Source organism: Electrophorus electricus, chromosome 22 (genome assembly GCF_041902795.1).
Source record: "Electrophorus electricus isolate QZ-2024a chromosome 22, ASM4190279v1, whole genome shotgun sequence".
NCBI classification, from domain to species: Eukaryota; Metazoa; Chordata; class Actinopteri; order Gymnotiformes; family Gymnotidae; genus Electrophorus; species Electrophorus electricus.
The window spans coordinates 18,571,785-18,589,632 of NC_137518.1; the positions used below are offsets into that span (position 1 = coordinate 18,571,785).

The window sequence follows — 17,848 nt, forward strand, 5'->3', positions numbered from 1 at the left end:
CACAAAATAACAGCATTAACAATTATAACACATTAAAGAAGAGCTTAAATGTTACAACTATTTAATATGCTGTAGTTGTCTGTGAATGACGTGAAATTTATGATTTAAATTTTTCCTCGTGCAGAGTTCGCTGGGTGCTGGCCGCCACGAGGGAAACATTACATGAGAACTAAATTAGCTTAGCATGTAGCTAGCAAGGCTAGCACTGGTTCCTCATCATTTTAAAAGTTAGTACTTCACGTAGTTTCCTTAAATCACATTTTTGGGTTTTGCTATCTAACTGACAGCGTATAGCTAGGTCGATAGCTAATTCACTGCTATAGCTATTTTAGCTGCTTTTATCAACAGTTATAACTGATACTAGAAATACGGTGTTGTAAGTGTAGCTAGTTAGCTAGCTATCTTAGTTATGCTGTATATAGCTACATAGCTATCTAAGTTAGCAAAATCGACTCTTAACTGTAAGTACAGTTTGTTTCATAGGGGCTGAAGTAACACTGAACAATAAAGCACCAGCAATGTCTCTCAGAGACTTCACTGCCTCGAAGGACACCAACAGAACTGGTATGCAACTATGACAGTGGATGGAAAATCAAGCTATACTAACTTTGGCACACCACTATCACTTGTCCTGTCAGTATTACCTACTCCATAAACAGGGACTAACCAAAAACGGGACACATGTCCTTTGTCCAGGTGCTTCATTAAAAGGGAGGAAACGCTGGGCATTGACTGACAGACGTTTCAACGTGTCTCCGGGGTAATAAAACAGATGAAGCACAGTTTCATAATTAAACTATTAGTGGTAATTCTTCACTGATAATCTTAGTGTTTACGTTAGTATTAATCAAGACTAGGTGTTTGGTGTCCCCAGCTAATTTGGTCTTCATTTGTTTGCAGTGGGGAGGTGATGACAATGCTGGACAGTTTCAGAGGTCCCGTATAGTATATATTCTCTGGTTTGCTTCTGTAAATAACATGCATATATGTTTAGCAAAGTGTGCTCTTGGCTTGATGCTGATGGGGCAAGTTATAGCTTACTAAGCTTGTTTAAATGCTGTTCTGATGCATGGCTGGACATGCTTCTCCTTGGCAGCTGATAAAAACAAAGCATTTGGTGCCAAGAGGAAATGGTTAGAATCGTTTACCAGCTCATCTCTCCAGATGAATCAACAGAAGGTCAGGGAGTTGTGGAGGTCCCAACAGAAGGCTAGGTAACATCACTTAGACATACTGGAGTAGGATTGATTGTATTTTTGGATCCTGCAAAAAATGGCAGTGATATAAGATGTGGCAGTGCCAAGTGATGTTAAAATCAAAAGGAAGAAATATGAGGCGTTGGAAAGGTTGATTGAAGTTTTCAGGAGATTTGGGGGACAAAGTCCCCCATCACAACACACACACACACACAAACCGGTACAGATGATCCTATGCAAAATACATACCAGTACCACATATGCACGCCATTGGACGCGTCCGCCAGTTCATATATAAAGCAGTAGACATCCATGGAAGCCTCTCAAGCTGTTTCCACTGTGAGAATGTACCATGACTATCTATGAGAATTCCAGCAAAACATCAAACTTACAACAGCATTGTGACCGAAAAAGACTCTGGGTCATCGTGACCAGCATCAGATGACAATAATCTCTTCACAAGATAGGCGTGCAACACTGCTTCAGCTAATATCTGAATTCAGTGCTGGGGCCTCAACAAACATCAGTGTGAGGACTGTGCAACATTCCCTCCAAGATATGGGCTTTAGGAGCCAACACCCATCTCGAGTACCCCTGATGAATGCCCAATACATAGCTATCTACCACGCTTTGGTTCTGCATCACCGCCACTGGTCCCCTGATGACTGGAAATGAGTAGCCGGATCTGATGAGTCATATTTCAAACTGCTTTGGCCAGTTGGAAGAATCCATGTGTGTAGAAAACACCATGAGGCCATGGATCCATCATGTCAACAGGGGACTATAGAGGCTGGTGGTGGTACCTTAATGGTATGGGGTTTATTTAGCTGGCATTCCATGGAACCCCTGGTACGTCTACAAACATCTGTGACAGGTGAACGGAATGTGTGCCTCTTTTCTGATGAGATACACCTGTTTATGTCCTGCTTTCATTCTGATGGGTTTGGCCTCTTCCATCAGGACAATGCACACACACATGCCTCACACATCTAGAGGTGCCAAATTATGGTTAGAGGAATGCTTTTCTGAGTTTGGGGTTTTGCAGTTTCCACCTAAGTCACCAGATCACAACTTTATCGAAGACATCTGGGATGCCATGCAACATGCTGTGGAACACAGAATTCCTATACCCTGGAATCCAATCGAATTGTGGACCATTCTACAGGAAGTATGGTGAAGTATGGTGCTCATTGCCTACAGAATATTTATGCAAGCTTGTGGAGTCCATGCCGCGTCATATTTCTGCAGTCTGAAGACACCACACCCCACACACTGTTCATCCACAGCATTAAAATCGACAGGTGAAGTGAATAACATTGATTATCTCATCACAATGGCACCTTTGACAACCTTTGAACTGGTGACAGGACTTTGGGGGCCCAAGGCTCATTGATGTATGTGGGGTGAGAAGACTGGCCCATCTGGTCTGAACCCACAGAAGAGCTACAACAAATTGCTGAAAAAGTTAATGCAGACTATGATTTAAATGTGTCAAAACACACAGTGCATCACAGCTTACCTGCAGAAAGCCAGAGTGCCTATGCTGACCCCTGTCCACCACCAAAAGGGCCTACAAAGTGCACATGAGCATCAGAACTGGACCATGGAGAAATGGAAGAAGGTGGCCTGGTCTAATGAATCACATTTTCTTTTATTTCATGTAGACAGCTGGATGTGTGCTGCTGCTGCATGTCCAAACTAGCGGCAGTAAAATCACTCAGCATCACCAGGCAAGCCATTGGTTGCTGGTTGGCATTTCTTTCCAAACAAGCAATGATATGTAGCATATAACTGAATTGTGTAGTGTAACTTGGCTCTATACACAAAATACTACAATACGCAATATACAAAATCTATAATAATCATAGCATATTAATTAGTCTCAGTTTCTAGTTATTAAAATACATAATCAAAACTGGTGCATATTTAAGTTACACAGGTAAAACTGTCCCAACTGCAGCAGGCTACTCTTACTAACCACCAAGATAAGACGCAGCTTCCCTTCAACAAGCCTAGTGACTCCATCACTTAGTTTGCAGTATTCTGCTGACAAATCAGTGTCACTTAGTCAGGGAAAGACTGAGCACCTGCTTAGGTGCTTGGGTTGCTGCATTCCGCCCTGCTTTGTATATAAAAATAACCATTGCTGATTTAAAATCTGCTTGTACAGCATGCTCATGTAGCAATGTATCATTTAAGCTTATCTGTCAGAACTTAATTTTACCTACATACCTACATAATAAATTACTAATAAAATATTAATAAATGTTCTGATTGTGTATGTTTCTTTGCTTGCTTTGCTTAACCCCCTTGTGTAACAAGCAGTAGTGTTCACTGTAAATGTTTTAAGATGTACACAAATCAGAGGATTATTTTTATGTAGTGTTAAAGTACATACAAAAGGACTATGTGGCTTGGTAGATATGTCAATAATCAATAATCAATAGTCAATAATATGTATTGCAGAACTCAGATGTCTGAAGATTACTGCACCCAGTTCAGTTCTGTGTTCCAGCAGTGGGAATCAGATATGCAGAGAAGCAAAGATCAGGACGAGAAACACATGGTAATGTTTATAATCTGTATAAGCTCTGTTCTAGGATGATTTCATTCTACTCGTTGTTACTGTCTTCTACTATATGCACATTTTGCTAGTGATTCTGGCTGTCAAACAACTGAATGTAAAAAGATATGAACTATTAACATTTTTAATATTTCACTATTCATTAACTATTTCATGGGCATTATCGTAAGTGGATTCTAAAGGTCATACTGCTAAACACAACACACCCATCAAACATTTTGTGTTAGGCATTGTTCCAGCACCAGAAGATGATGTTTGAACAGATGAGAGTGTCTCAAGGCCAAAGACTGAGGACTCTCAGACAGCTTGTGGACCACTATGTCAAAGTAAACTCCTGTCACATGCTGTATTATACTCTGCAGAATGATGTAAATCATGTCATTGAGACCCAGTTTCAGTTCTACCTTGATTCTGCAGAGCATGCAGGAGCTGCAAGACACTCACAAGGAACAGTACACCACAGCATTGAATGAGTTACGGCAGGAAATGGTGCTTCTTCAGAAAGAAATCCTCATGAACACAGTAAGTTCAACAAGTGATAGTATTCAACAAATATATTCATCTCTGTTCATTTTGGTAACTGACATTACCTGTGGCTTTTTTTTTTCATTTCTTGCTTTTTGGGGAGCAGCAGCAGGAGGAATTGACATCAATCCGTCAAGCTCTGCAGTTTATGCTAATGTAAAGACTGTGTTACAATGTTTTACCCTTTAAATAATGCCTTTAAACATTCAGAATGTCTGTGATGTCACAATATAATGTTCCAAAGTCATACTGTCTAGTAGTGTTCAGCTGCTTTTCAAGTGACCTTTTCACATTAATACACATTAATCTAGACTGCTTTACATTCTGATGTGAGATTGCACATTTCCTCCCTGAGAGTCTGGAAATAAAACATTAGTTTACATTTTGCTTTAATAAGTGTTTATTTAAGGGAAAAACAGAAATGCTGGAATCATAGCCATAACTTACTGAGTCAAATCTAGACATCTTACAACACAGTTAACACTGAAAAGACAACAGCTAAATGCAATATTAAAAAGGATATTGAGCATCTTCAAAGTCTGCTGACAATAGCATTTTTTATGATGGTGGTATGACTGTGATACATTTTCAAAATTTATTTAACAAATATAAACTGAAGTATAGGTTTTTTAATCAGCAGTGTAGTTTACAGTCTGTTGTAGATATAAAAATGTAGGATGTTTGATAAAGTTGAGGACAGGCATTGCCCTTCACCCATTCAAAACCTTTTAGACGTATTTAATTCAGTACTCCATCCATACGCCACTTAATTTTAGGGGGTGGAAGAAAGGACTGTGGAAGTGAACTCATGCCAGGCTCAGCATAGGATGCAGGGGTCTCAGGGTATAAAGGACTTAGTAGGCCTACACTAATTCACAGCCAAGTCCTTCAGAATGATCATAAATTCAGTTCATCAGCATGCAATAAAAAACAAACTCAAAATCATCAGATCATGGTAGCCTGTGTACCAAATGTTAAATATGATCGTTTTATTTCATAAATGCTGGTTTTTTACATCATTTTAATTTGCGTAAACAACATTTGTGCAAATGTAAAGATCAGAAATACAAACCAACAATGGCCAGGTTTAGAGAGGCAGTGATTAATAGAGAAACCCAGAATTCTGTTCTGGCTGGCTCTTTTAAATTGTGGGCACTACATCTTGGGGCTATATGAATATATTTGCTCTTAGATGTCAGAAAGTCACAGGTGGCTCCTAAGTGAGATCCAGTTTAGCTATGCATCATAACGTACCTGAACATGACACAGAAAGCAAAGCTACTATAACAATGTAGTAATATTACCTGCTTGAAGTAATAATGTTGCATTGTTAATGTGCAAGAATTAAAAGTATATAGGACAACCAATTCTGTTTAAGGCAATTGAAGTCTTGTAAAAACTTTTTCAAAAGAAAAGCTGAGAGAACAGGTACACACTTACATACTGCCACCGTTCTTAAAATGAATTTAAAAAATGAATGTTTTATTTTCCTAATTGAGTGACTTAAAATTAAGGGACATTTTTCCCCAAATAAACATTTGAAATATATCACAAAAATAAATTCTTTGTATATTGTTACATAATTTTCATTCACTGCTTATCATGTAGAAATGTGCTGTTTAATCTGGGCAATTTGCCATGTATATTATTTCCGGAATGAGCAGCATATCTGTGACATATCTTTACTTCAACACATGCTGGGTCAAATAGTGGTGTTGCATTTAGATGTGCTGAAGCATTTACTCTTTTACTCCAAGGTTAGAACTAAATTAAAGCAGGCAAAACACATCTTTACTAAAAGAGTAAAACCAGCTTATGCTTATAGTACGAGTCCATACATGACATTTTAATTATTATTTTTTTGCTTAATGTCCATTCAGCAGTTTAGGTAGAATGTAACACAGTGGTTTAGCACAGAAAGCAAAGCAACAGAGAAACATTATTAAATAAACAGCTTTGTACAGTATAGAATGTGTTATAATAACAATGGTAGTTAATGCATAAGCAGTTACACACCTATACTGGAGAAAACAATTTTTGCATACACCTGTGTACAGTAAGGTAATGGCAGGACAATGAGCACAAGGCTATAAAATGTGGCATGTGCTGGGGTGGTGGTGGGAACTGCAAAACGTGGACATCAATGATGTGGATGTCATTTTCACTAATTTAAATGTCAGAATGCAAGTGCACGCCTCAATCAAAAAAAAAATTAAACAGGGAACAGCTTCTGATAAAGTTGAACTGATAAAACATGCTTAACCAGGTATAACAGTAAAAACTCATTTCAAATGAAACCTGAAATGTTTCCTTCAATGTACTCTATTGAAAATTGTTCTATAGACAGTGTTAGCATTACCATACTGCTCCTGAATACAAAAAAAGAGATGCTAGTTACTACAGAGCAAAGGAATACAGTCTTCATGTATTTAATTATGGATTTACAAACAATTGTGAATATGTCAGTAACAGCAGTGAACTATGACAATACCAAAGTCATTATTTTGGACTTATTCTCTTTTTTAAATTAAATAAGAAACTTTGTATATCCTTGTGATACACAGGATCTAATAAAAAACGCATGCAATACTGACAAACCCAAATGAATGCCTGTGAAAGCAAATGTATCAGGGAACACAAATATATTGCAGAGTAATTTGAGAACTGAAACATATTCCCATTGTTCTAAGCATTCTTATTATTTAAAAAGGGAGTACCTAAAGTCTTCTCACAGAAACACGGTGAGTAGGAGTGTTTTAGCACCTGTTATTACACCAAGTGGTTTCCATTCATCCACCTCTTTCATAAAAGTAATAAGAGACTGCAATAGCAAAGTACAGAGTAATATAAATAAATCAGCCACTCACTTTCATTTGCTCTCAGTAAAGGAACAGTAAGGATGAACGTGCCCATAGATTGTGATAAACATACAAACTTATAATCATTTCTTTTATAAATCACTATTCATTTGATCTGATTCATCCTTGGACACATGAATGGTTTTAACCATAATAGGAAATCCTCCAAGGGTGCTGTGTGCAAGACGGACACAGGCAGGCAAGCAGACATACGCATACGCGCATATAGAGACTCGCACACATATAGCAGAGTCACTGGAGTCAATAGTTTGTGGGTGTTATTGAGCTGCTACGGTGCTCAGAGGCTTGATTTTAAAGACGAAGATGTGAAGATGTGAGGCGATCTGGTTACACACACTGACGCAGTAGCGCACCAAATCAAACAAGGACAGGACCTGCCAAACACACGATTACTTGCGTCATTTTAGCATTCTTAAGCTATGCTCATGTCAAAGATGAAACTGAGAAAATTACTTAAAGATTTTTTATTATTTCAAAATTCATATGAAGATGAACTGTAGTCAAGGTGTAGAACTTTAGATATTGTGATTAATATTAATCTTACCAGTGCGATCCACAGAACCAGGTACTCATCAATAAAACTGTTGAAATACTGATCAAGAAACAAAAGACCAGGGCCAAGAAAGGCTATGTCATGGAGATGCATTTCACTTTTTGTCATATGTGCAACCTGTTGGAGGAAATGATTACATATGTATGATTTGCATAATATAACAAAACAAAAATATTACAGAGTAAAATATAGTGTGTATTTGAGTGAGGGACAAAGGAAGGGAATGTCATAGAATCTCTTGTGACTATAGAGGCTTTACAGCGAGGTTCACTTAATGTCCAGGTCACCAAAGTGTTTTACCTACATCTGTCTCATGCAGGGAAAGCTAAATATCTGACCAGTGGAACGTGTGTTTGAGCAGAAATTACTCTGCTGTGCTCCTGATTTGGAAGTGAAGATACCAGCTCTACTCACCACCAATTTGTTGGTGATTTTAGCAGAAACGAAACCAAAAGCCAGAATATAAAGACAGGGATGGTTTTCAAATAGCTGGATAGCTGATTTCTTATAGATCATCATAGCAAGTACTATAACGGAGCCTATGTGAAGAACTGGGGACAGCACACTCGTTCCCTGGAAGACAAAAAACAAAACACTCACACAGGTGCCATTCAGCCATGGTTTGCACTCAGCTGTTATGTTTCACTTTAATGTACATAACACAATTTCAAAAAATACCCAAAGTGTGATGAAGGCAACTAGGTTCATCAATCAAACCATTAAGCTTTAGCACACTATGACACTGGAAAAGAAGAACACACACCATGTCTGTTGCCATGGAATAACTGACTGGAGACTGTAAAGTCACATTCTTAATCAACAACCTTATAGTGAGCGACAGCTATCTTGTTTGACCACTGAATGCAGAGGTTTGTAATCCTAGGCATGTAGAGTTGAGTGCTTATCCCACTCAAATACATGAGATGCACAGAGGACTTGATCACTAAAGGATGAGCTCAGGTAATTTAGAATATTAACAACACAAAACATCTGCAGCAACTGGGACTGATGGCCACTTATAAAACACATTTTAAAGAAATACTTATTTAAACGAATACGACTACAACCAAGGAACTCACTGCTATGGTGGATCCATTTTTGCCCACTCCTCCTGTAAATATGACTCTGAAATAATTTGTGCAGGACAGTACAGCCCCTACAAATGTGCAGATCGCTGGAACTATTTTCATTTGAATGTTTAATACTGGGATCTGCCAAAGGAAAGAGTTAAAAGAAATCAAATTTTCAGAAAAACCATGAGAAAGAATATTAACATACAAATAAAAAACAATTGAGGTACAAAAGAATTTACATTGGCCACAAAATCACAAAACTAAAGTTATAAAATTTTATTTGAAATCAATAATTGTGGTGTTTAGTCAGTTATCCTCATCAGTTACTGCCATCTCTAGTCATCTCCAGTAGTTACTATACTTTCTACTGCAGTACAAGTTTGATAATTGGTGGATTATTACCAGAGCCTGCCAGAAAGTGGATCCTCCCATGGCAGCCAGCAAATACATGATGATGATGAAGATCTGCACCTCAGTCACATCAATGCTGAGCAGGGGGCAGCAGTAGGAGGAGAGATGGTGAGAGAGTCAGATGGGGTAGAGGGGTGGAAGGATGGAGGGATGGACAGAAGGAGGACAGCAGGTTAGTAATCACAACAGTAATCATAGTTGGCAGCTAATGTGAATTAACTGGATGTGTTTGGGCAGTGGATTGTTTACTAAGGATGGATCAGCTGTTCAGGATGTGCAGGGAAAGCAGGGAGCCCACTGTTGTTGTTGTGGTTAGAGCACCATAACCACAACAACTGGCTGCATGGTGCTGGATTTTACCGTTAGGCTCCAGAACCTGGGCCCGACTGCAGCGGTGACAGTCAGGAGCAGGGCCAGACACAGCTGCACCTCTGATGTCAACTCTGTGCAGCAGATAGAGACACGGTCACCATGCCGGCGACCACGCCTGATACATGACCCAAAGAATGTAACTGTGCATATGAGAACCTACCTGACTGCACACCTGCTGTGTCAGATTGCATATGCAAAGATCTTTTAAGAGCCTTTTCTTCATTTTTTAAATCCAACTTTCCCTGAATTTTAGTTGATGCTGAGTCCCATCCACTATCTTGATTTCCATGATTTAACTACCAGTCTGAGGGAAGGAGGGCCAACCCATGTCCTGTGTCACTGCATTTTTCCAGGCTGCCACCAATGCAACATCACACAACATTTCTAACAGAATTGGAGGACAGCACCGATAGGTCACTGGCTAACAGCTAGCTGCATTGTGTATTCACAGGGTATCTTACCCTGTGAGAGACTGCATGCAGTAATGACTGGCTGATCTATGCTATAATTCACCATGGTATGGTGGACCCAATCACAATTTCTGTCCTGGTGATGACACCATAAATAATCACAAAAAACAAAGTGCTGTTAACATTTTACACATCTTTACATTCCAGAAAATACGTCTTTAACCGTCTTGTTTATTATCATCAACTCAAATTAGATAACTTAAAAAAAGAACCAAAAAAAAAAAAAAAGACCTTGTATACAAGCTCATGGCACCACTGAGAGAATAAATCCGCATAGTGCATTCAGTCTAAAAACTAGCTAAAGACTTTCTCTAACTCAAAGAAAAAATACCAATTAACATATTTAAATAATATCAAGCTATAGCTTTCATAGCCTTCAGGCAATTAGCCTTCATTCTTAATTAGCCATAATAAAATACAAAAATAACATTGGTACTAACAATATTGAAGTATAATTTAAAACCTATATCTGAAATTAATGCAATTTGACAGTTTATTAATAATGGACTACAGCATGGCTACTAAACCAAATAATGCTCGTGAACCTCTATTTTTGTACTGACTGGAAAAGTAATTTGAAGTTTTGAATTCTGAAATTATTCATCAGCCAGCCGAGTCGCTTGTGTTTGGCTGCAGTTCCTGGGTGAGTGGACAGGATGCCTGCGGTAGAACTCACATGCCAAAACGCAGGGTGCCGGAGACATAGGTCTGCCAGTGGGCACAGTAGAACATAAACATGCCCGCAAAACAGCAGAAGAACATCCAGTCTGGGTTTGTTCCCAACTGCACTGCAATACTGGTGCCAAGGACCACAAATACTGCCCAAAGAGACATGGAGAGTGAAGGGGGTGGTAAGAGACAGATGGGGAATGTGAGGACAAAGAGGATTAGAGAGAGAGAGAGAGAGAGAGAGAGAGAGCGAGAGAGAGAGAGAGAGAGAGAGAGCAGAACAATGTGAACAAGAAAAAGGAAAAACAACACAGTTCTTCTAAACACACCAACATATCAAGAATTTTCCTCTGAAAGGAAGTGTGCATTCTGGAGAAGAGCTTTGGTTATCACCTGTGGACAGTGAGTCGCAGCCGTGGTCGAAGAGCTCCCCCAGTGGTGAGCTGCTGTTAGTGCGCCTGGCCTGCTTCCCATCGATAGCATCCAGAGACTGATAAACAAACAGCCCCACGGCACAAAGCAGGTATGCCCACAGAGGAGCCTACACAGACAGCATAGCTTATTACACACCCACCTCATTTTTTACATGACCACACATTCACTCAAATACCCTACAGCAATGAAACCAACGATTAACCACAAAATGATAACTGTCCTCCTCTTTCTGCTCTAACATTAACTCACAAACTAAAATCAACCAGCAGACAGGTGATGTGCATACACTGTGCTACAGGGCTGTGTAGGGCCCCCAGTGCAGTCTGAAAAGGGCCAAAGTGAGTTTAAGAGATAAGCCTGTTTTCTTGTTGTTGTTCTTGTTTTGTTGTTCCCTCCTCTGAGGTTGAACCAATCTGGTTCTACAAATTAACCAGATTCCAAGGTCCATTGCATAGAAGCAAGTATTAAGAATCAAACATAAAAACATGGAGGTCACAATTCCTTCCACTCTGGAATTCCCCATCTTATAATTTCAAAGAAACATGAGCAGGTAAAATATGCACTAAGCGTGGCTGGCAGTGATTTGGATTAAAGAATCGGTAACCCACTCAAAACAGTGTCATGTATGAACTCCTCTGTGAAGCCTTCTGGGACGGTGTACAACCACAGTCTCACAGGCACAATGGGAAGGTTGACTGTCTTAGTTGCCTAACGATTTTTACACCCCCCCCCCCCCCTTTAGTCTCTGAGAAGGATTTCTGCACTATTCTGCCTGACCTTCTCTCCTTCTTATCCAGCTACCTAACACTAGTGTTAAACTGCCCAACATGAACAATAACCCTTAGAAGCCTAACATGAACACTAAACCTAACCTGAATACTAATCCTAACACTATCATTCTTACCCAGCATAAACTCTATGCAGCTACCAAATCTAAAACTTTAACTGCCAAACCTGAACACTACCCAGCTACCTCTTAAAACTACTACAAAATTCCTATAAACTACCTAACATTATTCCTAACTCTAGCAACAGGGCCCTAATTGAAGCCCTGGTATCACCACAGGAGAGAAGAAGCAGGGTGTAACCAGAGCATGGCAGGCATGACACCTGCGTTTGGAGAGCTATTCTCTCTCACACACACACACACAGACACACACACACACACACACACACACACACACACACCTCAAATCTGGGAAAACATTTTGCTACATAATTAACCAGAACCTGACAATAACTGAAAAATAGCATATATAGCACATGTAGCTGCTCTCCGTGTAGCAGTCATCATAAGGGACCTAGCCCTCACATTAAAAGCAAGCCGTCTCTCTCTTTGTGTTGTTTGTCTGTCACAGTAGCTGCATTTGGGCTGTGTTAATAGGGCTGTGTGACGGGGACCATCACTCTCCGGGGGGGGGGGGGGGGAATGATGTGATGGAGAATGGGTCTTCTGGCTGCTATGCCAGAGCTGCTCTTCTGGTGGTCAGAGTTCATGTTCACCTCCTGTCAGACCTGGGTTCGAGCCCTAGGTAGGGTGGCTGCCTTCAGCCTTCATTACAAGTTGTTATAACTGTTTGTAACAAACTGGTCATAGTAGTGTGTGCTTGGTGAGCATTATTCAGCCTGTGGTGGCTGATTGTAGCTAATCAGTCACAGTAGCATGTTTGGTGTGCATCAGTCAGTCTGTTGTGGCTGACTGTAGCTAGTGGGGTGGAGCCAAAATTGAATAATGGGGTTTTTATGAATATTTATTTAGTACAAAATATTTTTAAAATTGTGTCCAATAGTTCATGCCACTGTTTCAGAAGATGTAGACGCAGTGTAGCTTGTTTGACCTGGAGGAGATTAGGTTACCTGTTAGCTGTGTAATTTAGCCACTTTAGACAGTGTAGAAGTAGACCTACCTTTTGGATGTTTTGAATTGCATATACATTAGCCAGTACCGACATATTTGCATAGCCTGTTAGGCTACTCTCCCTTTTGCAGACAGCAAGATTTTTAACTCTGTCTACTGTTTAACACTGTGTACTAGTTAAGCTTCCTCAGTTTATAAAAGAACATTTATATCGACACTTTTAATATCCGAAAATTAGAAGTGTAATAAAAACAAAACCAAGGTTGTTACCATGACAGTAGCCACCTATGAGGTCACCAAGGTCCTGACCTCTAATTTTTGTAGGGCTAAAAAAAAAATGTAATTAAATAAAAATGGATAAAGAAAATAAGGTCAAGACAAGTGCATGTTTAATTCAGTTTACACTTGCCAGCTATGTGAGAAGGCACAAACATAGCCCCTTACATCATTGGCACTTCCACCGACACCAACTGAAATTTACACACATGTTCGCAACTCTGCAAGAGGTCACGTGTGTAAAGTTTAGGCAAAAAAGGTGTCTGTAAGAAACGTTCAAAACAGTAACCTGGTACTGGGGTAAAGGCAATTGTATGAAACATGTTGAAAAAGCATACTTTGGCCATGATGAAACCTAGCTTCTTTCTTTCATATTAGCAGGGTAGTTAACGTTTCATACAAGAAGATTCAACTTCTTGTTCCTTGGTACAAGTTAACAAAACAGAACAACTATCGATTCAAATACTGGGCTCTTTGCACATCCCCAGTGGCTCATCAGCTGTACTGTACCTGTTCAGTGGCAGTGGGGCAGTAGTAGACCAGTACTAGCGTGGTGAAGATGTTGGTGACGAGGCCGACAATGGTGATAAGGTTAGGAGCAATCCAAGCAGGCATGCGGCAGACCAGCCACTCCCAATAGCGCTGCATGATTGGCTCCAGGAGAGACCTGCCAGCACTGCTGTAACGATGCTCCTCCAGGCGCTTGAGCTGGTGCCGTGACAGCACCGGGGCTGGCAGCTCGACAAGGCGGCGCAGGACAGCAGGGGACAGCCAGCATGCTGTGTCCACGCCCTGCTCACGCTCTGCCCGGAGACCTCGTCGGCCCCGCGGCCCTGCCTGCCCGCTCATACCCCCTCCGGCACACCCGGACCTGCCTCCTTCAGCCGCACAGCCACACCGCGGCCGTGCTACACCTGCACACACAGGCACACAATGTACACACGTTGTACACAAACACAAATCTTTTTAGTTAAGATGCCATATGCTACATACTGTTGTGTTTCACCTGCTCTACTATAAATACCTGTCTCAGCTAATTAAGGGCATGGTAATTACCTTAAGAGTAATGTTCTTTAGAGCAGAAATTCATGACAATCTGCAGTTGGATCTACAGTGCCTCCAAGTAGTATTCAACCCTCTGCAGATTTAGCAGGTTTACACATTTGGAGTTAACGTAGCATTGTGAAATTTGGACTGTAGATGAGCCTGGATATGTGAAATGCAGCAAAAAATGTTGTTGTTTTTTTTGTTTTTCTTTTAATTTCACAACATTTGCCAGAGGGTCAATTATTTTTCAGCCCCTCAAACAACCAGGATTCTGTCTGGATCCCTCAAGTATTAAGAAGTAATTGAGGTGTTAAGAACAATGAGCTTCACATGCTTGGATTAATTTTCTGTTTTTTCCCACCTTTTCTGACTATAAAAGCCCCTCCCTGACTATAACAACACTCATACATGGTCAACATGGGAAAGACTAAGGAGCATTCCAAGGCCATCAGAGACAAAATTGTGGAGGGTCCCAAAGGCTGGCAAAGGGGTACAAAACCCTTCCCAAGTCTTCACCGTTGGAAGCATCATCCGGAAGTGGAAGGCTTATGGAACTACTGTTAACCTTCCATGGGCTGGACAGCCTTTCAAAGTTCCCTCCCGTGCTAAGGCCAGGCTTGTCCGAACGGTCAAGGCTTACCTGAGGACAACAAGGAGGGAGCTCCAGCAAGATCTCATGGCGGACAATGGTTTCAATAAATGCCATAAGTAACATACTCTACAACGCAATGGACTCCGTTCCAGGCGAGCCCGTAAGGTACCTTTACTTTCAAAGCGTCATGTCAAGGCCTGTCTAAAGTTTGCTCATGATCACTTGGGAGGACTCTGAGGCAGACTGGTTCAAGGTTCTCTGGTCTTATGAGTCCAAGATCGAGGTCTTTGGTGCCGACCACACCCGGGGCGTTTGGCGAGAGGATGGCACTGCAAATGACCCTAAGAATACCATCCATACAGTCAAGGATGGTGGTGGCAGCATCGGATTTCAGCCAAAAACCTCCGCTCCATCATCTTGGATCTTAAGATGGGTCATCATTCATCTTCCAACAGGACAATGACCCCAAGCACACGGCCAAGAAAACCAAGGCCTGGTTTAAGAGGGAAAAGATCAAGGTATTGCAGTGGCCTAGTCAGTTTCCTGACCTTAACCCAATTGAAAACTTGTGGAAGGAGCTCAAGATCAAAGTCCACAAGAGATGCCCAAAGAGCCTAGACAACTTGGAGAAGATCTGCATGAAGGAGTGGGCCAGGATTACTTCAGAGACCTGTGCCGGCCTGATCAGGTCTTATAAAAAATTATTAATAGCTGTAATTGTAAACAAGGTTTATTCCACAAAATATTAAACCTAGGGGTTGAATAATAATTGAACCTAATTTTGATGTTTATAATGTATTATAATTTAATTGAGCAACTTGTACTTTTTGTTTGCAATATTTAGGAATCTGTTAAATGCTACTCTTGTTCAAAGTTTGAAGGCTTTAAATTATTTGCAACTTGTTGAATTTGCAAAATCTGCAGGGGGATGAATACTACTTGGAGGCACTGTATATTACTGAGTATAGGAAAAACTAGACTTTGATAAGAAGAGACAAGAAAATTCAAAAACCCCAGCTTGTCTCTGATTGGCTGCAGCACCTGGCTTACCTATTCTCCCAGTTCTGAGTTGGGCAGCACCTGGGCCACGCCTCCACACACACACACTCAGTGCAGCTGTATAGAAAGGGGAAGAAGTAGGGGGGGGCATGGTTACTCAGGAATAGTAATATGTACTTCATTATACACCTTCTACCTTAACTACCTTAAGATTTAATTTAGTAACATTAAACCACAAAGAATTCACAGGCTAGTGTAGATGTATTCCCATTCTGTGAGCTCTGTTTTGATTGCATATTATTGTGTTAATGGTATACCCGGTATGCGTATTAATAATTTGTACAAAACCCACAATTCTTTTTAATGGGGTTTCTAAACACATAATTGGATTAGGCCTCCTAATTAGAGAAAACCATTAATAAAATGTCAGAATTTTTACTATGACCCCATCTTCCAAAATCATCGCAGCATACTGATATTAAATTGGCAGCACACTGAACACTCTCTAATAAAATGCAAAGTGAACCCAGAGATCATAAGGTGTATCACTTAGAATGATCTTAACTCTGCCTGTTTCAGTTAACTGTTTCTTTCTCTCTCTCTCTCTCTCTCTCTCTCTCTCTCTCTCTCTCACACACACACACCCACACCCACACCCACACCCACACAGCATGCACTCCCAATCAGTGATGCTCCACAACAATTCAACCAATGTATTTAGCTAAACAAACACCATCCAAAGGTTGAGAAACAGGTACATTTGAGGTACACTACTCCAATATATCTGCACTTGGGTCTCTTCCTTCCTAAGATATCTGGCAAAAAAACTACAGTATGATGTAGGACGGGGCGATAAATATCAAAGCTTTCTTTCCCAGTGGCACACGCTCTCAGAAGGGATAAAATGGTCCCTTACTGGTGTAATGACCACTGAACCTTGACAGCGCTAGTAGCAAAACATCAAGCTACTTGCGACTTCCCTGCCCTGCTTGTTTCAAGCTGGATGGTTGGTGTGGTTAGTAATCTACCTAACACTAGCTCTTAACTTGATGGTTGGTGTGGTTAGTAATCTACCTAACACTAGCTCTTAACTTGATGGTTGGTGTGGTTAGTAATCTACCTAACCCTAGCTCTTAACTTGATGGTTGGTGTGGTTAGTAATCTACCTAACCCTAGCTCTTAACTTGATGGTTGGTGTGGTTAGTAATCTACCTAACCCTAGCTCTTAACTGTGCAGGACGCTAATTTGTTAAATAACCACCTATTTTTTAGCTAGGTAGCTAGCTAGCATGGTAGGGGGTTGCTTCCTAGCTTTGCCACGTTATACGTTATAAAAATTACCTTTCAGCATTCAGTTTCGCAAGAAACGACTTTACTGGTGGACTGACTCTGTCAGTGGGAATGCATTTGGTCCACTTAAGAATGCTCGGTAACCTTTCCTCAACTAGACAGATAGCGTTAGCCTAGCATGCTAAATACCACACAAGACAACGTCTGTCAACGGTCACTGACCTCGCGCAGAACCAAGACGATTCCAAAATGTTGTCGACAGCTGTGGAGCGATACAAAATACAAAATTTACTCCAAACCAGGTGATGCTTTGGTCTATAGCTTGTGCAAAGGAAACAATGACCACCAAAAAACATCGATTGGTGGGATCAACAACACCTCGACTTCACGACAGCTAGCCTCACCAAGCTAGCTGGGCTAGCAGAACGCCGGTCACTTCCGTCGCAGTCGGGTTATAGAGTGACTCAAGAGGATCAGACAGGCGCAGTCAGCGCATACTGTCCGTAGACTGACATTTAAGTTTCATATCATATAGCCTACTGCTTTAAGGTCAAAATAGATGTTATTTTTTCTATGTTTGTGAATAGACTTATTGCCACCAAACAATCAAAGGCATATA

General features: G+C 40.7%; 2 protein-coding genes across 2 annotated transcripts; one reads left to right on the forward strand and one right to left on the reverse strand.

The window, feature by feature from the left end:
* The first annotated feature begins 34 nt into the window (after positions 1-34).
* LOC113586953 (synaptonemal complex protein 3-like) lies at positions 35-5,209 on the forward strand. Its single transcript, XM_027025388.3, has 8 exons — positions 35-564; positions 697-760; positions 901-935; positions 1,097-1,214; positions 3,663-3,762; positions 4,008-4,106; positions 4,198-4,302; positions 4,412-5,209. The coding sequence occupies exons 1-8, from the start codon at positions 519-521 to the stop codon at positions 4,463-4,465; spliced, it is 621 nt and encodes a 206-aa protein (XP_026881189.2). The 5' UTR covers positions 35-518; the 3' UTR covers positions 4,466-5,209.
* A 46-nt stretch (positions 5,210-5,255) lies between these two features.
* Positions 5,256-17,674, reverse strand: cept1b (choline/ethanolamine phosphotransferase 1b). The gene is made up of 10 exons (XM_027025406.3): positions 17,452-17,674; positions 15,991-16,056; positions 13,812-14,215; positions 11,126-11,273; positions 10,740-10,881; positions 9,213-9,297; positions 8,817-8,948; positions 8,152-8,310; positions 7,729-7,854; positions 5,256-7,558 (listed from the first exon to the last, which is right to left on the reverse strand). The coding sequence occupies exons 3-10, from the start codon at positions 14,148-14,150 to the stop codon at positions 7,442-7,444; spliced, it is 1,248 nt and encodes a 415-aa protein (XP_026881207.2). The 5' UTR covers positions 14,151-14,215; positions 15,991-16,056; positions 17,452-17,674; the 3' UTR covers positions 5,256-7,441.
* Positions 17,675-17,848: the final 174 nt, after the last annotated feature.

Bases quoted from the DNA above. Each gene is read 5' to 3' on its own strand.
- cept1b (XM_027025406.3), bottom strand. From the start codon at position 14,150: ATGAGCGGGCAGGCAGGGCCGCGGGGCCGACGAGGTCTCCGGGCAGAG. The intron at 11,274-13,811 runs GTACAGTACAGC...CTGTCTGTGTAG, and splicing joins GCCCCACTGCCACTGAACAG to GCTCCTCTGTGGGCATACCT. The intron at 7,559-7,728 runs GTAAGATTAATA...TGTGTTTGGCAG, and splicing joins TGGTTCTGTGGATCGCACTG to GTCCTGTCCTTGTTTGATTT.
- LOC113586953 (XM_027025388.3), top strand. From the start codon at position 519: ATGTCTCTCAGAGACTTCACTGCCTCGAAGGACACCAACAGAACTG. The intron at 565-696 runs GTATGCAACTAT...TCCTTTGTCCAG, and splicing joins GAAGGACACCAACAGAACTG to GTGCTTCATTAAAAGGGAGG. The intron at 761-900 runs GTAATAAAACAG...ATTTGTTTGCAG, and splicing joins CGTTTCAACGTGTCTCCGGG to TGGGGAGGTGATGACAATGC.